General features: G+C 41.1%; 1 protein-coding gene across 4 annotated transcripts in view; it reads right to left on the bottom strand.

Annotated features, from left to right (window-relative positions):
* CEP85L (centrosomal protein 85L) overlaps nt 1-19,612 on the bottom strand; it is a 123,541-nt gene that overhangs the window by 82,081 nt on the left and 21,848 nt on the right. For 2 of the 4 annotated variants that reach the window (XM_082216057.1, XM_082216058.1), the window contains exon 2: nt 9,814-10,463. In XM_082216057.1, the coding sequence (XP_082072183.1) occupies nt 9,814-10,463 (650 nt within the window). Of the gene's footprint in view, nt 1-2,027; nt 2,168-4,515; nt 4,648-9,813; nt 10,464-19,612 lie in introns of those variants that run through there. The other 2 variants (XM_082216060.1, XM_082216059.1) reach the window with 2 other exon arrangements.

Here is a 19,612-nt window from a genome sequence, read left to right as displayed (position 1 = left end):
TAGCAAGATATCCATACAATCAGGGCTGGGTAGGGTCAATACTGCTTCATTAAGTAAGGGAAGGCAGTATCACCAAAGTCACATTGTCATTTCCCTCTCCAACTGCACCCACCCACTGCCAAAGTAATGTGACAAAAACAAGTACATGTGATCCAACCTTCTATGTGTTATGAATAGTTTTTTTCAGCAGCTACACTGTGCAATAATATACGAACTGGGCAACAGGGAGTTAAACTGTTATCTGTGTAATATCGTGTAATATTTAAGTAGCCCTTTAAATTAACAGTGAAAGAAAACTTAAGGCAAGAGGGAGCGGATTTATGTACTTATGTACAAGATAATTATGGGGGAATTCAGCAAAGCACTCTTGAGATAGCCCTTCATGACTTCACTTGACAAGGTCCTCTAGCCAGTGACAAAAAGGGGAAATGTTTGCACCTTTGTTAATGGGGATGCAGCTGAAGTTTAGACAACCAGTATATGTAAGACACATCAGTTTCCAACAGAAGCAAACATAGCAGTAGTACAATGGGTCAATCAGTGGCCAAGAGGAAGGAAGCTCCATGCTACTAACTGGTGGAGCGATTGCTCCTTCCAGTCATTGCTCAGCATCAGTCTCTTCCTATACATCACACTGCCTAGCCACCGCTGTCAGTTTCCATTGCCTACAGAGGCACACAAAGCTTCCTTTTGGTAAGGAAGAAAGACATGCATAACAACCCCCGTCTTTCAGTGTAACACTAAGCAACTTGCAGAAATGTGGTGTAGAAAGCAAGGTAAGATTGACAAAGATGCACTCCTGATTCCTGCCAGACAAACCCAAAGCTTGAGCACCATGGCCTACTGTGGAGCAGGCGGCAGTAAATAAAAATACTAACTGAAGGCACTTTCTACCACCTCTGGTGGACGTGCCCGAAGATTAAGGCTTTCTGGGAAATGATCTATAATGAAATGAAAAAGGTACTTAAATGTACTTTTCCTAAAAAGCCAGAGGCCTTTCTCTTGGGCATTGTCGGCCAATTGGTGTTAAAAAGGGATAGAACTTTTTTTATGTATGCTACAACAGCAGCAAGAATACTCATCGCGAAGTATTGGAAGACACAAGATCTACCCACTCTGGAAGAATGGCAGATGAAAGTGATGGACTATATGACATTGGCTGAGATGACAGGCAGAATCCGTGACCAACGAAAGGAGACGGTGGAAGAAGATTGGAGAAAATTTAAAAGCTATCTTAAGGACTATTATAAACTTAATGAATGTTAAAGTGTTGTGGTTTTTAGAAATAAAGGGATACAGTGATATAAGGTCAGAATATAGAGAGGAATAAGATGACAGAGGTTGGAAGTAACAATTGGGAGTTGCTAAAAACTATGGACATTGGGATGCAGAAAGGGGGGGTAAGGGGAAGTCCAAGAAAAGAGGTTTATGAAAATATGTTATGAAACTATACGTGTATGTTTGTCCTTTTAAGTGTTTGTTTGTTATTTAAAAATTTTGTAAAACCAATAAAAATTTTATAAAAAAAAAGTAAATAAAAATACTATATGATGTGTACAACTCGAGTTTCATTTTTATTTCAAACCCTTTATTACAGAGCCACATCCCTGCTATTCCAGGCCCTATTTCTGATACGATGAAATTGTTTTTATAAAACTATTTTATTGAATATTTATGTGTTAAGGACAAGTCCCAAGTACCAACATTAGTGCTGCAGCCTTCTTTAATTTAATTTTTACTGTCAATTTCAAACATAGGTTTTCCGCAGGTAATATATGAGAACAAGAAGGGTTTTTTTCTGCAGGCTGCAATGCTATTTCTGAAGCTACATTAATTTCTATAGAGACTGGTCTCCCTAGTCCACTCATGCTCCCCTATGGCAGAAGCAAAGAAGTTTGATTCCCCCCCACACACACACACTTTATATGTTTATAGGTATTTTATTTATTAAATCTCTTTTCCACACTTCCTCCCAAAGGATCCCAGCTTATATATATAAGCTTAGAAGAGGAAACAAATTGAACTACCTTCATCACTATATTCTTCTGACATCTTTTGCAGAATGGTCACTATTACTCCCATTTTACAAGTAGGAACCTGAAGCTGCAAGACAGTGATTCTCTCAGGGCCACCCTGCTCAGCCATGTACTTAACAGGGAGCTGAACCCTGAAACAAAAATAAAATTTAAAATGTAGTAATCTTGCGTGTTCAACAAATGTAAGTATCATTTTCTATTTAGCCCAAGCTTACTTAAAAAAAAACAGAAACCAAAGTGTTTGCAACTACAAGTGTCAGAAAATTCTGTTTAAAATGTCTTCTGTTGTCATTCTCAGATCATGTAACAGAAATTTCAGAGTGCATATGTCACTACATAGCAGCCATTCATTTCTCCTCAAACAAATAGATCGAACCAGAAAAGCTGACCCAGTACAGTACCACAAATTAAAAAGCACAGCCTTCCACATCATGCAGGGGAATCATAGTGTGAAGTTAGGTATACAGTACTGTAAACAAAATGATTCCCCAGCCCCCAACTCTGTAACAATGTTCTTCTGAAGGCTAAGAATGCTTGCTGCTTGGCAACTGGAAGCTTGGAAATAATCAAAGAGCAAATTTCTGTTAAATGTTTCTCACATTCATGGAACAATCCTTTCACCTAAATCCCAACAAAGAAACTATATGCAAGCAGTCCTTGGCCTATTCACCTTCATACAAAGATTGCCCAAAGAGAGATAAAGACACGTTGCATGAACAGACAACACTACCTGTAGGCAATTATCGGTAAAAGTTTCAGAAAACTCAATTTATGAAAATCCTAGTCATAAATTACCAATCCCTTTGACTCACTGAAATTCTCATACTTGGACTGCAACCAAGAGAACAGAAACATTTACAGTGACCTAGACACTGTTCAACATCTACTTCTGCATTTCTTCTAGTCCTAATTACAAATATAAGCAGATGCTTATGTGGCCATAATGAATCCAATGTGACTATCCTGTGTCTAGCCAGAAGTTCCTAATCATGGATGCATGAGGACTATTCCTGTAATTGTGCACTAGTTAAGATAAAGGAAAACATACTGAATTGGGCTTAAGTACAATTTAAAGTTTGTTCTTCAATAGTATGCTTTTATTTTTGTTTCTGAGCAACGAAGCTTCACTTGTTCAAAAAGTAAGCAACAACAAGACAGTACACATTTTGCAAAGTACACGCAGCAGCACCCCAATTCTAGTCACAATTATATGGGGAAAGTTCACAATATTGCCTACAACTGAGCTTAAACAAACTGTGCAAAAGAGGAGCAGAAGCTTTCAGAGTAGGATTTAGTTGCTCACATAAGTTTTCAGAACACGGAATATAAACCTTTTATAAGAATGAAAATGTTTTCATATGTAAAGTTGTACGGTAAAGGATACCACTGGAATTAACAAATACCGTAGCTTGTAAGCTCCTGAAACTCAGGTTACAAACCCAAGATAGGATTCTAAAGTTATGTGGAAGAGGCAGAACAGTTGATACTGGAGACAAGTGTAGAAGCAGCCTTCCTCCTATTATAGCTTATCAGCAACAAATGGGTTTTTCTTCAACAATAGCTGTTAAGACACCTGCCACACACATTAAACCATTTCAGGATCTTCAGGACTCCCAAGCAATTGCAGAGATTTCTCATCTGCTCAACTGGTTTACTACTGTGCACAGAATATGAAAAATGTGTATATTAAACTTAATATTATCAATGAGTATGCATAAATAAATGCTTAGTCTTGATAGACTCTTAAGAGTAACTTCCATTGCCAAATAAGTGGCATGCAAATGGGAAGAGCATAGTCTTTGTTGGTTCACACTGCATAATGAATGTCCTCTTCATTCATTACTATTTCATAACAATCCTGATTTTAATTTGCAATAAACATTTTAAGAATGCTTGTTTACCTTTTTTATAGTTCTGGATTATGGATTATGAAATCTCTTCATCTGCTCCTTACTGTAACATAACCGAGTGAACATTGCAATTTCACATAAACATCAGAAACCACCCATTAATTATATCAGTTAGGTGAGAATAGAGCCAGCTGTATTCTTGTTCCCTCCCTTTATGCTATTCCTTGGTACAAAAGGTGGTGCTTCACGTGAGCCTCCATCTGTTGTGAGATTTATTTTGTCTCTTGCTTGTTCATTATCCAATTGCGCACCCATGCATATTTGTTACAGCATGCCCGAGAGCACAATCCCCAAAAGAAATTAAAAAGGTCAAATGTAAAGGCAGAAAAGCCATCTCACAAAGGGACATCACAGTAACCCCATATTACAATGGAAGTGAAACAAATAGGAAGGTAAGATATAGGAAGAACAGGAAGGGAGCTGCTAACAAAAGGCAGAGGTGCTATATAAGCCTTGAAAATCAAGGTCACACAAACCAAAAAGAGAGAAAAGGCAGTACAGCCTACTGAGTTCATCCCGGAAGGCTCTAGGCATGCCAGTGCCACTACACAGACAATTCAGAAACTCACCATTACTTCCCCTTTCAAGGACACACCCGCATTCTTGGAGGCAAGTACCACCATTGCGTTCTCATCTTCAGGGCTCCAATTACTGTTTATATCCAAACAGATATAAAACTACTTGATCTTTCTCCCCTCCCCACCCCAACCCATCCCACACCTAAAAGGCAAAGAGAGCTTAGGTTATCCTAGCCGGTTCTTCACCTATAGTATGAATTCAACATTTGTTTCATGTTTTAACAAAACCAACCAATTCAGGAGACCCCCCTCAAAGCTCATAATAAGATTGTGATCTCACACTGGTTTAAAATTCAATTGTGACATTGCCTATGAGGCTGATCACTCTCATACCACCTGAGGCTAACATTTAGCAAGAAAACCTACCTTGCTCAGGGAAACACAGATATTGTCAACAGATTTGTCCTATATTAAGAAGACCATGTCTCAGGAAATTATTATTAGACAAGAAATAACAGCCTAAAGCTTGCCTTCAAGTTAGTTAGTGGATCAAGGAACAAAATATCTACTATTAATTATCCAGCTTGGAATCATAGTAAGATGCCTTATACTGAGTCAGATGAATTGTCAATATAGCTCAATGTGGTCTATATTAACTAATAGCTGCTCTCTGAAGTTTCAGACTGGGGACATTCGCAGGAATACCTGAAGAGGCCAGGGACTGAATATGTGCAAAGCAAAGTTCCACTACTAAAGTATGGCCCTTCTTCAAGATTCCCCGCTAAAGTTTTGAAAGCCAAAAAGCACAAAAAATGTATAGTACTTGGCTGCATTTTCTAAATTATCAAACATGCTACAATTGTTACACTGTGCATATTCAGGTACTAATGGCTTTGCAGTAGCTTTCCCTGACGTTGCCCTCCCAATATTTTGGAATAAAAATCCCAATAACTGCACCAGCATGGCCAATGGTCAGGGATGATGAGAGTTGCAGCCCAGCAATATCTAGGGCAGGCATTGGCAAACTCCGGTTCTCCAGGCTACAATGGGACTATAATTCCCATCATCCCTAGCTAACAGGACCAGTGGTCAGGGATGATGGGAATTATAGTCCCATTGTAATCCGGAGGGCTGGAGTTTGCCTATGCCTGATGGGGGGGGGAGGTGCCATTCTGGGGAATGCTACTTTGCGGGGTGTTTTTATTTGAGGCCTCCTTGCTATGCACATCAAAGCTTGACTTTATGGTCTCCTTACACTCAGACGTTGGACTCTATTCATACACCCATGGGGCTGCACACCAATTTACATGCCACAGATATGTGGCACTTTCTCTAATGCCATTGTGAAGAACAGCTCTTACTTCACACATCACATGACTTGCATGGTAGAGGGGAACTCACTGAGCGCCTGGAGAAAATGTAGGATATAAATGTAAAAGTAAAAACAAAACACTAATCAGTAGTCCAGCCTTGTTGTGAGGAGACTGTCTGGACATCAGGATTTTTGGTTTGTCTTCACAAAACCAAATGCCATTGGGAATTTGTGTTGGAGTGAGAAAGAGACCATGGAGTATTCTATCATTATTATTAATAATAATAATAATAATAATAATAATAATAATACATCCATTACAAGGATCACAAAAAGAAAAAGAAGAGTTTGGATTTGATATCCTGCCTTTCACTTTTAAGGAGTCTCAAAGTGGCTAACAATTTCCTTTCCCTTCCTCCCCGACAACAAACACTCTGTGAGGTGAGTGAGGCTGAAAGACTTCACAGAAGCTTGACTAACCCAAGGTCACCCAGCAGCTGCATGTGGAAGAGCGGAGACGCGAACCCGGTTCCCCAGATTACGAGTCTACCATTCGTAACTACTACTACACCATGTGGGACATTATTGGGGGCAAGAGGGCTGCTCATATTTACCACTTTTTTATTTTTTTAAAGAACTGCATATTGCCCTAGAGAAGACAGATTTAATGAAGTTTGTTTTGAAATATCACAAAATAGTACAAGCAGGAAGGGGTTGTGTCATTCATTATTATTTAGTAACATCCAGTGGGACTAGTGAGTGCTATGCAACCACATGCCATGCACAAATTGTATGAACAATGCATGTTCTGAAACTACATTTTCTAAGTAACCAAACTTGAAGGTTTCAGATGCTAGGAAAAAGAGAAGTCCCAGAAAAAGAAGCCATTCAGCCTCAAAAACAGACATCTGAATCTCCTTCAGAATTTGGTTAACAACTAGCTATCCTACAAAAAACAAAACAGCACCTGGGTCTGAAATTACCCATGAATGCTCTTTGCCTCAATTAATTATATAATGCTCCACAGAGCTCAGTCATTTTGTTTTATTGAGGATAGTCCCATAATAGATAGACAGATAGATATAAAATGAAGCAATATGAATGTTTGGGTCCATAAATAGCTTATTATTATCAATCCTATATTCACAAGTGCCACACCTGAAACAGGTGTTTAAAATATTTATTCTTGATCACCTACACATTCAGATAAACAAGTGCAATACTCTGTGGTCTTCTTATAAAGTTTCTGTACAAAGTCATTATGAGTGAGGGGATTCTGCATCCCAAAACAGCCTCTTATTCATGCAAGGAGTAACCTGCACAATGAAACCTCTTGCTGGATTAGAGCTATCAATTAATCCATGTTCTCTACAGAACTTTGCACATGATTTATTTAAATAATTAGAATTCACATTTATGTTTGCAACCCAACTGTCCTGATAAAAATACTGAATAATGAATAATTATAGTGTTCTTGTGAGGAATTATTAACCACAAGAACAATTGAAAGTATTCACCATGGATATGATTTATTACCAAGCTATTGTGCAATCAGAACTAATCTCATATTGGGTCAGATAATGGTTCCATTCAGAGGCTTCAACCAATCAAACTACAGTATCAAATAGTCAATAATGGTACACTCATAGGCAGCCCTAATATTCTAGCACTTGGCAGGCATAATCACTGCTTCAAGTGGATGGTATAGATTTTAGTAAACATACTAAACTGAAATGAAAAAAACCTAATGATACAAAGATTTCCAGGTTTGACAATAAGGGTGTCACGTTTTGTCCAGCAGCAGGATACTATTATAACCAGCAACATTCTTTTAAATCAATCTGTTTTATTATTCACTTCTGTATTAGCCTAGCAAACTAAGTATACAAACATATTGATGTAACAGTAGAACATGCTGGGAAGCACCTGTCAATTCTTAATCACATGTGTGCATTTCTCACAAGCTTCTATCCTTTTACTTTCAGGAAGATCTGCTGGTTGTTCTGAAAGACTCGGAAGTTGTTTCCCCACTTGTTTTTCTATGTATTTTCTTATAGAAATGGGTAACTGTTGTTTTTGGACAGTGGGTACAACCCTATTCTTTAAAGCACATACTATTGCTTCATTTTATTATGGGTACAATGCAAGCAAACAATATTTAAAAAGCTAAGCATACTTTGCAAATGTGTGTGTGATGCAAATAAATTAATAGCTAATTGTAAAAATTTAAAAAATGCCCTCAAGCTCAGTAGTAAAGCACATTCATTACAGGCGAAAGGTATCAGGTTCAGTCACTGGCATCTCCAAACATGATTGGCAAAGACCCCTGTCTAAAACCCTGGAGAGCCCAGCCTTGCCAGTTAGTGTCAACAATAATGAGCAAGATGGACTAAAGCACTGACATGCTAGAAGGTAGATTCCTATTTTCCTTTCACTTTACAGCAAATGGAATACATACAGAACTGAATAGGCAGCTATAAGTCTTGTACCAACAGTGCCCGGGGGGGGGGGGGATCAGTGCTGTGTTGATCGTAGACTAGGAGAATAAAGTAGAGATATCTTCTAGCGAACCAACAGGGTTGGTTCATACTTGAGTCATATACAATTATTTAATAAACCAGTCACAAATTCTGGATTTTGTTTCTGGAACTGCCAAATTTAATCTGTTGCTTCAATTTCTGGTTGGATTAAGGAATAGGAAATTATTTATGTACAGCAAGCCCTGATCATTAATTAAAAAGTTAGCAAATGAATGGTATGCACAATAAACAACAGAATCTGCAGAGTCTATTTAATAGTTCACCCCGAAAACAGCTGACAACTTAAAGCTATAAGCCACTCCTCACATGTAACAAACAGTTCAGTAATTCATAGTGTTACCAAAGAATGGCAATTTATTCTAAAGTGCTGTGCAGACAAGTACAGTTTGTTCTCAGGCACTGCAAGAGAACTATTCAGTACCAGTAACAGGAGCTGATGACTAAAACACTACCTAGTTTGGGGCCATCAGTGCAAGAATATTCAACCTAATCCTATCTTGCATCGTTTAATTATAGAGATAACTGTATGGCTTAATTAATTTATCAAGGACATGCGAGCTATACAGGCCCAACTGAATTCCACCCGTTTTAACCTACCCATTTCCACAGCAGCATCACACTAGAAGCCTCACAGAGATGTATCCGGTTTTAACAGCACTACTGAGCTTTAAAGCCTTCCTTCCAAAATAAATCCCTACCCCTGAGTTATCACTACTTCCCGGAAGCAGAGCATACAGTGTCTCTCTGAGGAAACTGGGCTCCGTGACTGGGAGACGAGACAAGCACACATTTATTGCAGGGCCATGTGCAAAACCGGGCAGCGCTAGGGTCTTCTCCCCACCCACCCCCCGTATCTGGGAACTTCCAAAGAGAAAAGCAAGTGTGGTGATTTCGTTTAGTTTGTTTCCCGCAGGGGGTTGCTTTTCTTTTCCTCTTTGGATTAAGCCGCGTTCACCAATCCTGCCAGGTTTAAGGGTGATTAGCGGAGAAAGCGCTAAATATAGCCGCGTAGTAACTAATTGCATTGCTTTCCCCGGCTTTAATGGCTCCCTGAAGCGGCGGCGGCGGCGGCGGCGCCCCGCTTCCTTCCCCACCCAGGCTGGGCTGCAATCTGCATCGCCGGGCGGGCGGATTTGTTGCAGTGACCTTCTTCTTCTCCCTCCGCTCCTCTCCCCGCAACTCTGCCCGACACCCGCCCCTTCTCCTCCTCCTCCTCCCTAATCACGAAACCAGATGGCGACGCGCGTTAACGAACATCTGAAGCAACTGTCGGGAAAGGGGAAGAAGCCAGGCACAAACTGAGGAGAGACCCTCACCGAGAGCGCCAAAACCGAGGGGAGAAATCTGGCCTGGAAACTGAAACAAGCGAGTGGGGCGGGGAGAGAGAGAGGGACACGCTTTGTGGAGGCTGGGCGCTACACAACCCAAACCCGGTTCGCGTTCACACGTTCGCTGCCCGAAGAGATGGGGCCGGCCTCCTCCCCCCCCCCACGCTACCTGCTCTGTAGTCGCCGTTTTGGCCCAACTCGGAGAGGAGCCTCCCCCACATGGCGGGGCCTCCGCGGGCGGAGAGGGGGCCGTCGAGGAGAAGCTCCGGGGGTCCGCACGGAGACCCGCGCCCGCGCGCGGCCTGGACGGCAGAGGCTGGAAGGGGCAGCTGCTGCTGGTCGCTCATTGTCGGCCCGACGCCGCCGCTGCTCCTGCCCTTCGCGCTTGGCAGCCCGACTCTGGCCTGCGAGGACCCGAGGCCATGGTTGCTGCCGGCCAGTTCCTTCGCAGGACTAGCAGCGGAAAGGACAAAACTCGCCTCCTTCCTTCGCTGCTGCTGCTGCTGCCCACACACTGCAGCTTCCCGTCTCTTTTCTTCCTCCGCCTCCTGCTGCTGCTGCTGCTCGGTGCCGGGCGGGGACAGAGGCGGGAACTCAGCAGATGCTGCCGCTACTCTCTGAAGAGAGGGGAGTTGGCAGCAGAAGCGGGAGGGGGCGGCAGGCAGCACGCAGCCCGCCAGGGGTAACTGGAGAAGCGGGAGAGGAGGGAGGGGAGAGGGCTGTTTCTTGGAAAGTAGCAGGAGGCAGCCCGGGAACGTGGATCCGGGAGCACATGCGATAGGGCTTCTGAGCACGTGCAGAGGGCCGGACCCCGTGCGTCTGACACCATTAGGAGGAGAGAAAGAAAACAAGTTCCAGGTCAACAGAGAGGCTTGGTAGCGTGGTCACCAACGGGTGAACTTTGTAACGATAGCGTGGTCCCACTCAGAAGGCAGTTTTGAGTACAATCACACACTGGTTGTTGAGTTGAGCTAGTTCAACCACAATGTTTAAAAGGGAAGAAGTAATCTTTCTGGTTTGGTTAATACTGGACTAAACCCTATTGGAGATACTTTACACAGGGAAGGCATGTGGCATAAGGCATGGAGGCTGCCAAGAAATGAAAAGAACGTAAGCACTTCAATACTTAACCTGGATAGCTCAGTTGGTTAGAACATGGTGCTGATAATGCCAAGGTTGCAGGTTTGATCCCCGCATGGGGCAGCTGCATATTCCTGCATTGCAGGGGCTGGACTAAATGATCCTCAGGGTCCTTTCCAACAATTCTATGATATGGTGGTAATGGCTGTATCTGAAGGCCTTTTGTTCAGAAAGATCACATGGCACTTCCTTGTGCAAATGCAGTATCTAGCTGTAGCTCTGTAGCTGTAGCAATGTGGTGCTCTTCAATGTGATGATGTGGATTGCAGCGCCCTTCAATCCCCACTAGCATGGCCAACAAGAGAGATGGGCACCGCAGTACACACTAAATGGAGGGTGTCATGAAGTCTATCCCTGCCCAATGTGATTAAATAATTGGGGGGGGGTGTCGAGGGGGGGCTGGAATTGAGCCAAAAATCCACCTATATCTGTAATCCATAAAGTTGTGGTCATTTCTAACCCAGTCATGGTCTGCTTGAGTTTATTAATTACATCTTACATTTAGCAACTGCCTGGAGTGGGGGTGTGGCACTGCGACTGGGCCCACAATAAACTAACTTTGTATTGAGTTCCTCCATCTTTCTTCCAGAAAGAAAGCACAAGTCACAAGGATAATATGAGAATCAGGCCACAAATGGCTTCCCACAGAGGTGGATTTAGGGCAACACAACTGATTTCCTCACACTAGGCGCCAAGCTGAGGGGGTCACCACACAGCATCACATCTATGACATAGTGCACATGCAGAATGGAAGGCAAGAGGCAGGGGGGCACCAAATTTTGGCCTCTCAAAGGGCGCCACTGAAATTCGAAAGACCAAAGTCCACCCCTGCTTCCCTCATAGATAGGCTCCCTCACTACACAGTTTGTCTTTTCTGCAAATTACAAGTAAAGCTGTCCTTATACAAGTAGTTTCTACTTGTTTTACATCTTTGTCTCAGGACTTTAACTCAATTTTAACCTCTTTTGGATTCTTAAACATATTAATAGAGATCAGTGCACCAAATATAAGACAATATACCGTATTTTTCGCCCTATAGGACACACTTTTTCCTCTCCAAAAATGAAGGGGAAATGTGTGTGCGTCCTATGGGGTGAATGCAGGCTTTTGCTGAAGCCTGGAGAGCAAGAGCAGTTGGTGCGCACCGACCCCTCTCGCTCTCCAGGCTTCAGGAAGCTCTCCGCAAGCAGTGGGAGAGCTGCCCAAAGTCGCGCAGCTCTCCCACCGCTTTGCGGAGAGCTGCCTGGACCCAGAAGCCTGGGGAGCGCTGCACAGCGCGCCCCGGGCTTTGTGCAGATATCGGGCAGCCCCACAAGCTCGGGGGACAGCAGGGAGGCGCAGCGCGCCATCCCACTGTTCCCCATCCTGGTTTGGATTCCCCAACCTGGTTTTGGGGGGGGGAATAAAGGGGGGAATTCCTTTATTCCCCCCCCCAAAAAAAAAACTAGGTGCGTCCTATGGGCCAGTGCGCCCTATGGGGCGAAAAATACAGTACTGTATATGGTTTCTAGACTATGCTAGGACCTGTCTAGATACATACAAAGTTTGGTATTTGCCCAAAGCAGGAACATTGATAAATACTAGATATACACCTCTCTCAAAAAAAGTTAGTCAACCTATTAATCACCAGCACACCTGCAGACATATATAATTTGTAAAGTACAAGCTACATTTACTGTGGATTTCTGTGTTCTGAATACACACCACATAGAAGCATGATTATGTTGAAGTTGAGAGACCAACTGCTGAAATCGTGTGGTATAATATATGATGCAATGACAATTAATCACTCTCATATTGTCAGCTTATGGTGGTTTTTTTCTTAAGCATGTTAAGTCTGAGAGATTTTATTAACAAGCTATCATTCAAGACAGAAAAGGAGTATTCTTACAAAATCTATAAGAAACAAGAACATCAGTTGTGTAAGACTCAGTCCCCCCCCCAACTTGGTGTAAGCGTAAAAATACAATTTTCAGACATAACATTGCAAGTTATTTGCATTTTGTGTATCTTGAGTACAAGAGTATATGCCTTGATACATTTTGTGCATCTTGTGCATCTTCAGGTGTTCTAGACAAGTGTGCACTAGTGGAAAATATACCATCACTGTAACTGCTATGTGCATACACAATCCCCCCTCACCTTTCATTCTCTAGCTTGACTATAATAAACAGATTGAAAGCTTTCATATTTCAACTATACAGAGTTCTTCACTATGTCTAAACTCAGTAAACATTTTCATCTAATTTAAACTATGATTTGTTCAAACAACTCAGAATCAAACTGGTTTATGAGCTACCATATTAACAAAACAGACTAACCAGAGTTCACCCTAATTTGTATATAACAATTTAGAAGCAAATGCTTCCAGTTGCTGCTTGTGCATTTAATGCTAAACCATAGTTTACTGTTATGTCCAAAAGGGATTCATAACTTACTGAAAGGTGGCGTTTGAGTCTGTAGCAATGAAAACAACATAATGTATTACTTTTTAAAAGTTGCAGATTTATTCTGATATGATGAATTTTCATCAGTTGATGTGTGTAAAGGAAGAAGGTGTAAACTTCAGTAAAATGTTAGTTAAATGGAAAAAACAAGTCTGTGAGAGGCTTGTAAAGTGACCATTCCCTACAATAGTAACTGATGATAACATAATCATATGATATCTGTAATGGGACAGGAAATCATTTTCTTGATTCAAGACAAAACATAAACATCTTGATAAGTTCTAATTCAATAATTTCACAATGGAGTTTTCCTTCGAAATTCCTTTGTTGGCAAATGGCATTATAGAAATTAGCCCTTATCTTGATTTGTCATTCTCTTCTGTTTCACAAGTGTCTGATAAACACTGCATTGAGTTACAGCCTCTCCAAGACTGATGCACACTCTTGGTAAACAGTGTGCAACATTTATAGTTTGAAATTCCATTTATAAATCCTGCAGTCTTCTTAAAGCAACTGCAGAATAAACAAACTGAATAGCAGCAAGCGTATCAGTCCCTAGACAAGTTTAATTGGGATACAACCAATGGAAGGCAACTGACCCAGAAAAGCAAAATTATAGAATTCTGTATGCTTTGCTGCACTCTGGATTTGACTGAGCAGAGGGAACAGTTCACGCCATTGACACAAACACAAAATTGTTAATTATGTATTGTCCTTGATTGTGAGCAGAAATTAAATTTACCCCATGGTATGTTAATTTAAAATACAGTCATGCCATGGTTATAGAACCGAGGCTTCATTATCTCCTGTTTCTTAAGTCACACACAATAAATCTAACTGGAAAACAACAACAACAACAACAACAACAACAATATTAGAAATATGCTTTACAGTTCTTCACAAGATCAAAATATTGAAAAGTAATGGAAGTGAATAGAGAATAGATATGTTCAAGGACATAACATAATCTCCCTCCCCCCCCCCCAAGTCTGCTGCACTTACTCTTGATCTGCTTCAGGATGCAAAACTTTTTGTTTAAGCAAACTATCTGGGATGAGCAGAGGATTTAATAGCTGTCTTTTAAATGGCTGTGTTACGCTGTATTTCTATATTGCTTTCATATGTAATAAATAAGTCAATTCCAGCCTAACATAAAGCCAAGGAAGTGGGTAGCTCTTGTATCAGGAGGTAAGGATGGGAAAGAACAGCAGAAATAACAGAGTCAGGTTAGGCCTAAGCAAGTGAAGCAGAGTCAAATATTGCATTTTCAGTATTTTGAATATAATACATAAATAAAATCTGGTGATATCTAACCATGAAATTAAAAAAATTAAAATGGTAACTGGATGTTGTCAATCATGAAAAAGTCTAGTTTAGCCAAAAGTTCCATAATCTGTTTGATCTTCTGAGATGATTGTGAACTAAAGGATCCAAGTTTGGATCTGCACTGCAGGTGTTTCTTGGTTAACATACATTTTTGTCTTGCTCTGTACTATCTAGGAGCGAACGATTGTGTCAATTATGTTCTGTAGTTATCTCAGGAACGCAGAGGTGGATGGAATTCAAAATTCACTGCATTGTTCGTGGGAGGCTTGAAACCATCTTTTAATATCACATTTGTTGCAAAGTTAAGCGGAAAATGTGTGAAGTGTCTATAGCTCAGATACTAAGCTAACCGATCCAAAGAAACTGCACAACCAAGTTTCCTATTGCAAAATCATTGTAGGAGAAATAAGGTGTGCATCTCCCCTTTCAAGCTTTAGGAGTTCATGTATTTTGCAGAGCTTGCAAAGGGCCAGATTCGAAGCCAGCACATGGCTCCTGCCAGCACATTAGGTCCCCCACCTTTCCTCCCCCCATGTGCCACTGCAACTCCCCCAAACCTGTCCTGGAGGGTCAGGAGAGCCCATGCTCTCCCTGAACAGGCCTGGAGGCAAGGCTGGAATATAATTCTGCCAGGCAATCGGAAATACCTGCATTGAAGTAGTGGTCTCCTTAGCACTAAATTACCCTTCAAACCCAGCTTAATATATTGCACCATTATTGAAGCAAATAAACTAAAATGGAGTGTTATTCCTAGAAAAAAATATTATTTACAGTTGCTGCTAATTTGCATATGTTAAGACACATATATTATGCCAGGTCAGCATATTTCTTCACCTAACCAAATATGATCTAATAATAAGCCATCTGATATGAAATTTACTGAAGAATTGGCCCCAAGGATACTGCTGGACCAGGCAGCTGCAAGAGAGACATTAAAGGCAGAAGAAACAGGATCAAGCATATTTGGACTGTAGGAAACAAAACCGCACTGATTTTCTTGCAGGTCACGAAGAAAATGTACAGGACCAGCGTTGACCTGAACAGGAAGCAGTAGATAAGAGTGGCAAATCATGACTTAAAAGGTGTTTTTTAATATTCATGACTGCTTTTAGTGAGGTAGTGTAAAAGGTAGGAGCCTCTATTTTTATTGGGATGGCCAGTTGAACAAATTGTATTAGAAGTGAAATTGTTTCACTGTTGCGTATAAAACACTTGTTTGACAGCAGTTCCATTTGCAAAGCCATTTGTGTGCATGTAGCTCTGGGGACATCAGTTAAAACATCACAAACCCCTCTTTTTGCTCTTTGCATTGCTGCGATTTAAGGAGAACCATATGGGGAGCTAGCTTATACACACATTTTGCCACATGGAGTTGTTTTCAAGCAGCTGCCACACTTGAGAGAGCTTGCAAGTATCAAATAGATCAATGACACACACACACACACACACACACACACACACACACACCGAGGAAGCAGAGATGCATGATTTTACTGCTTCTTAATCCTTCCATTCTAACGGAAACACTTCTTCCTCCTCTAGACCTGGGCTCCTCTCATGCTTGGCTTCTGAGTCCTTGGTTGTGCTGAGCTAGTAGCTCCCCTGGTTGGGTCAGTGGAATGGTAGTGCTAGCTTGATAGATAAATATGTGCATATCACCAGTGCTTTTTTTCTGGGGGGATACAGGGGTACGCATACCACTAAACATTTTGTGAGGGGTATGCCACGTGTGGTCATTAGCATAGCAGGACAGTATCCTAGTTATCAGTTTGTTCTATGTTTTATTGCAGGTACATCAAGTGGTCTTCAGTTATCTAGACTTTAATATGTTTTGATAGGTTTGTTACATGGTATACTGTGTTATTTTTCTTACATCTTTATTGACATGCTGCTGTCTCCTGTTCCATTTGCTATGGCTGCTATATTTATTCTTATGAGGCCTAAAAGTAGCCAAGAGGAACTTTTTGGGGGCACTCAGTCATGCGGATTTTGGAATAGCACAGAAGGGGTGGCTATATATGTTTTGGAAGTGCTAAAAGGGATCCATCTTCTCTTTCTCACACACTACTCCTAAGCATATTACCTGGAAGTGAATCATGACTGGTTGCAGTCAGCCTTGTTGCCAAATAAACTCTGTGTGTGTGTGTCATAGTATATATAGAGAGAGAGAAGGGGAGAGAGTTTAAATCAAGTTTTCAATAATCTTTGGCTATGAACTTCATATACAGTGGTACCTCAGTTTAAGAATAGCCCTGTTTATGAACTATTCGGTTTATGAACTCCACAAAACCGGACGTAGTGTCCCGGTTTGCGAACTTTACCTCGGTCTAAGAATGGAAGCCGAATGGTGGAATGGCACTGGCGGCAGGAGGCTTCATTAGGGAAAGCATGCCTTGGTTTAAGAACGGTTTTGGTTTAAGAACAGATTTCCGGAACGGATTAAGTTCGTAAATTGAGGTACCACTGTATTGCGACAAGCTGCTAGCTGCATGAACAAAAAAAGGGGGGGAGCATTTGATCAGGCAGGAACTGCTCCTTCTTTTTTCCTTTCTTCACTTAGTAATCTGCTCAGCAGGTAAGATAAGGACAGGCCTCTATGCAAGCTGATAACCACCACCAAGAGATAAGCTGCAGAAATTCTGTCCTCCCACTCTCTCAATTATAATATCGGCAAGGCTAATATAAATTAAGCTCCCCTGGTTTCCACCTCTAGAAAGTCTATGTATTGCTTATTCAACCACCTTCAGATGAAAACGGGTTGTTACTTGTTAAAGCTGATTTGACAGTAGAGAGCAGTCAAAGTGCACTTAAGCAGTACAGAGTGTAAGCCAATGCACATCTACTCGGGAGTAAGTCCCACTAAGCTCAATGGGAATTACTTCCAACTGTGTGTAGGATTGCATATGGCTGACAAATTATGAAGCCGAAATAAATCTGCAGGTTCTATGATTATTAGCAAAAGTTCCTTTCAGATATTTCAGTATTTTTGCTGGCATATATGGCAGATGTATAGAAGTATGTTTATGTCCTGTGTATGTTTATTCAGAAGTAAGCTCACCTGAGTAACTGAGTAGCTTACTTCTGAGTTGACATGTAAAGGATTACGTTATTAGAAACCGTAACGATATTGTTCATAATCCAGCAAAACTCAGTTGTGATGTACTATTGAAATCATTAAGGCAGGTTAGTCACAGCTAAAACTTACTCCACTACTGTTACTTATTCTTCGTTGTAATAGTGGTTGAATTCTGCCAATTCACCTATTCCAGCTGCGGTCTAATTTTATGCATACCTATATGGTATGCATAAAATCCCACTGAGTTCAATGTGGTCTACTCCCAAGTAAATGTGCCTAGAATTGCAGCAGTTTCTGCTTGCTAGAAAATAATACCCTGCTCCCCTGGGAAGAGGAGAAGGGTACGTGATGTACCACCATAGGAATGACAACTCCCACTAGTCAGCTCATAATGCAATGTTGACATATAACCTGAGAAGATTGCTTATTATAACAGAGTAAGTGCTTCCAAAGCTGTTCAAATGGCCTCATATTTCAAAAAGTTGAAGGAGGAAACAAGAATGACATGACAAGGATTGCATCATAATACAGCCTAGCTCTAGAATATTTCCAGCTAGCTAGCTAAGTAATAAAGAGGGTAAATGGAGGTTTAACATAACAGATGGCTGTAATGTTTTTGCTTAAGAACACTTTCAGATACCTACATATACACACACACAAACAAACCCAGGATAATCAAAAGATTAAAAAAAACATATCAAAAATACATTGGTTTTTGTATTTATGTCTTTTGCAATTCCAGTGGAATTGCTGTTGGTTCTGTCTATGTGATGAGAGACTAGGAAACACTTATCGACAGGGAGTCAATTGTATCTGAGTTCTAGCTTGGAGTTAGACCTGGGAACAGGAACCAAATCCTTGGTATCACATGATACATGTTGACATCGCAGCAGTCATACTTAAGGTGGAACCAGCCACATCACTGTTAAAGCAGAGAAACAAGAGAAAGTGTTGCTTTCATGTTTCTCTGGCTAACCGCAGGGTTTTTAAAAAGATCCAAAAATAGTGCTCATATCCTTCTAATCTCAAAGGAGGCTGGGCACAGTGCCACCGTAGTTTATTATGATCCGCTCCCAAACCAACCAAGAGTTGTTCTTAAAAATTAAGCTATTACGGCATAAGCTTTCATGGACAAGTCCACTTCATCAGATGCATGCAGTATAATCCTCAATTGCAGCTATACAGTATATTCACAATGGGGATGGGTGGGTGGAGGAATTGTAAGCAGATCAGAGAGAAATTAAATCCCAAAAATTACAGAGACTATTCTATAAGAGCTAAAATGTATGCAAAACAAGCACAGTGAAGCTTTACAACAACAGTAATAGGTGATAGGAAACAGCTTGGTAATGTTGCATTAATTAACCCAGTGTAATGGGATGGGAAACCATAGACCCAAATGAATAGAATCAAACCTCTTAGAAAATTGCTATTCAGCAGTTTCACATTGGAGTCTCTCTTTGTAATTCTGAGTCTTTATCGAATTTTGACAAACCATACACTATTAACTTCCCGAGTCTTCTGAGTGTCCATCTCCCCCAAACATATAAACATCCCTGGGTCTCCAGACCAATTCCTACACTGCTGTAATAAGAGCAACCCAGAAATGAAAGAAACATTCCTTGCACAAGTGTACAGGAGGAAAACAGGGAGCATATTAGTCTGCAGCAGGGCTCCCATTTTCATAACCATGGCTTGGAGGATTATTTGAGCGGAGCTCGTATAGTCTATTATCCAAGAGAACTGTAGTCAGTGAAACTTCTTATCACTTGTTGAAATGTGAGTTTTGAAATAAATTATTTAACTGTAACTCTGGTATATTTTTAACAGATCTGAGGCAGGTCTGGGAAGTTGCTAAGTGTTTTATTTCAGCCAGCTCCACAAACTGGCTATCCCTTCCTGATAACATCATCTGTCTCTATTCCTGGACAGAAGGTTAGCCCTTTCTACTTTGATGGTACCTTGGTTCTCAAATGCCA

The sequence above is a fragment of the Podarcis vaucheri genome (genome assembly GCF_965113315.1).
Source record: "Podarcis vaucheri genome assembly, chromosome: 3".
In the NCBI taxonomy this organism is placed as follows: Eukaryota; Metazoa; Chordata; class Lepidosauria; order Squamata; family Lacertidae; genus Podarcis; species Podarcis vaucheri.
The sequence above is the reverse complement of the archived record's forward strand: the minus strand, read 5'-3'. Positions and strand labels throughout refer to the sequence as shown.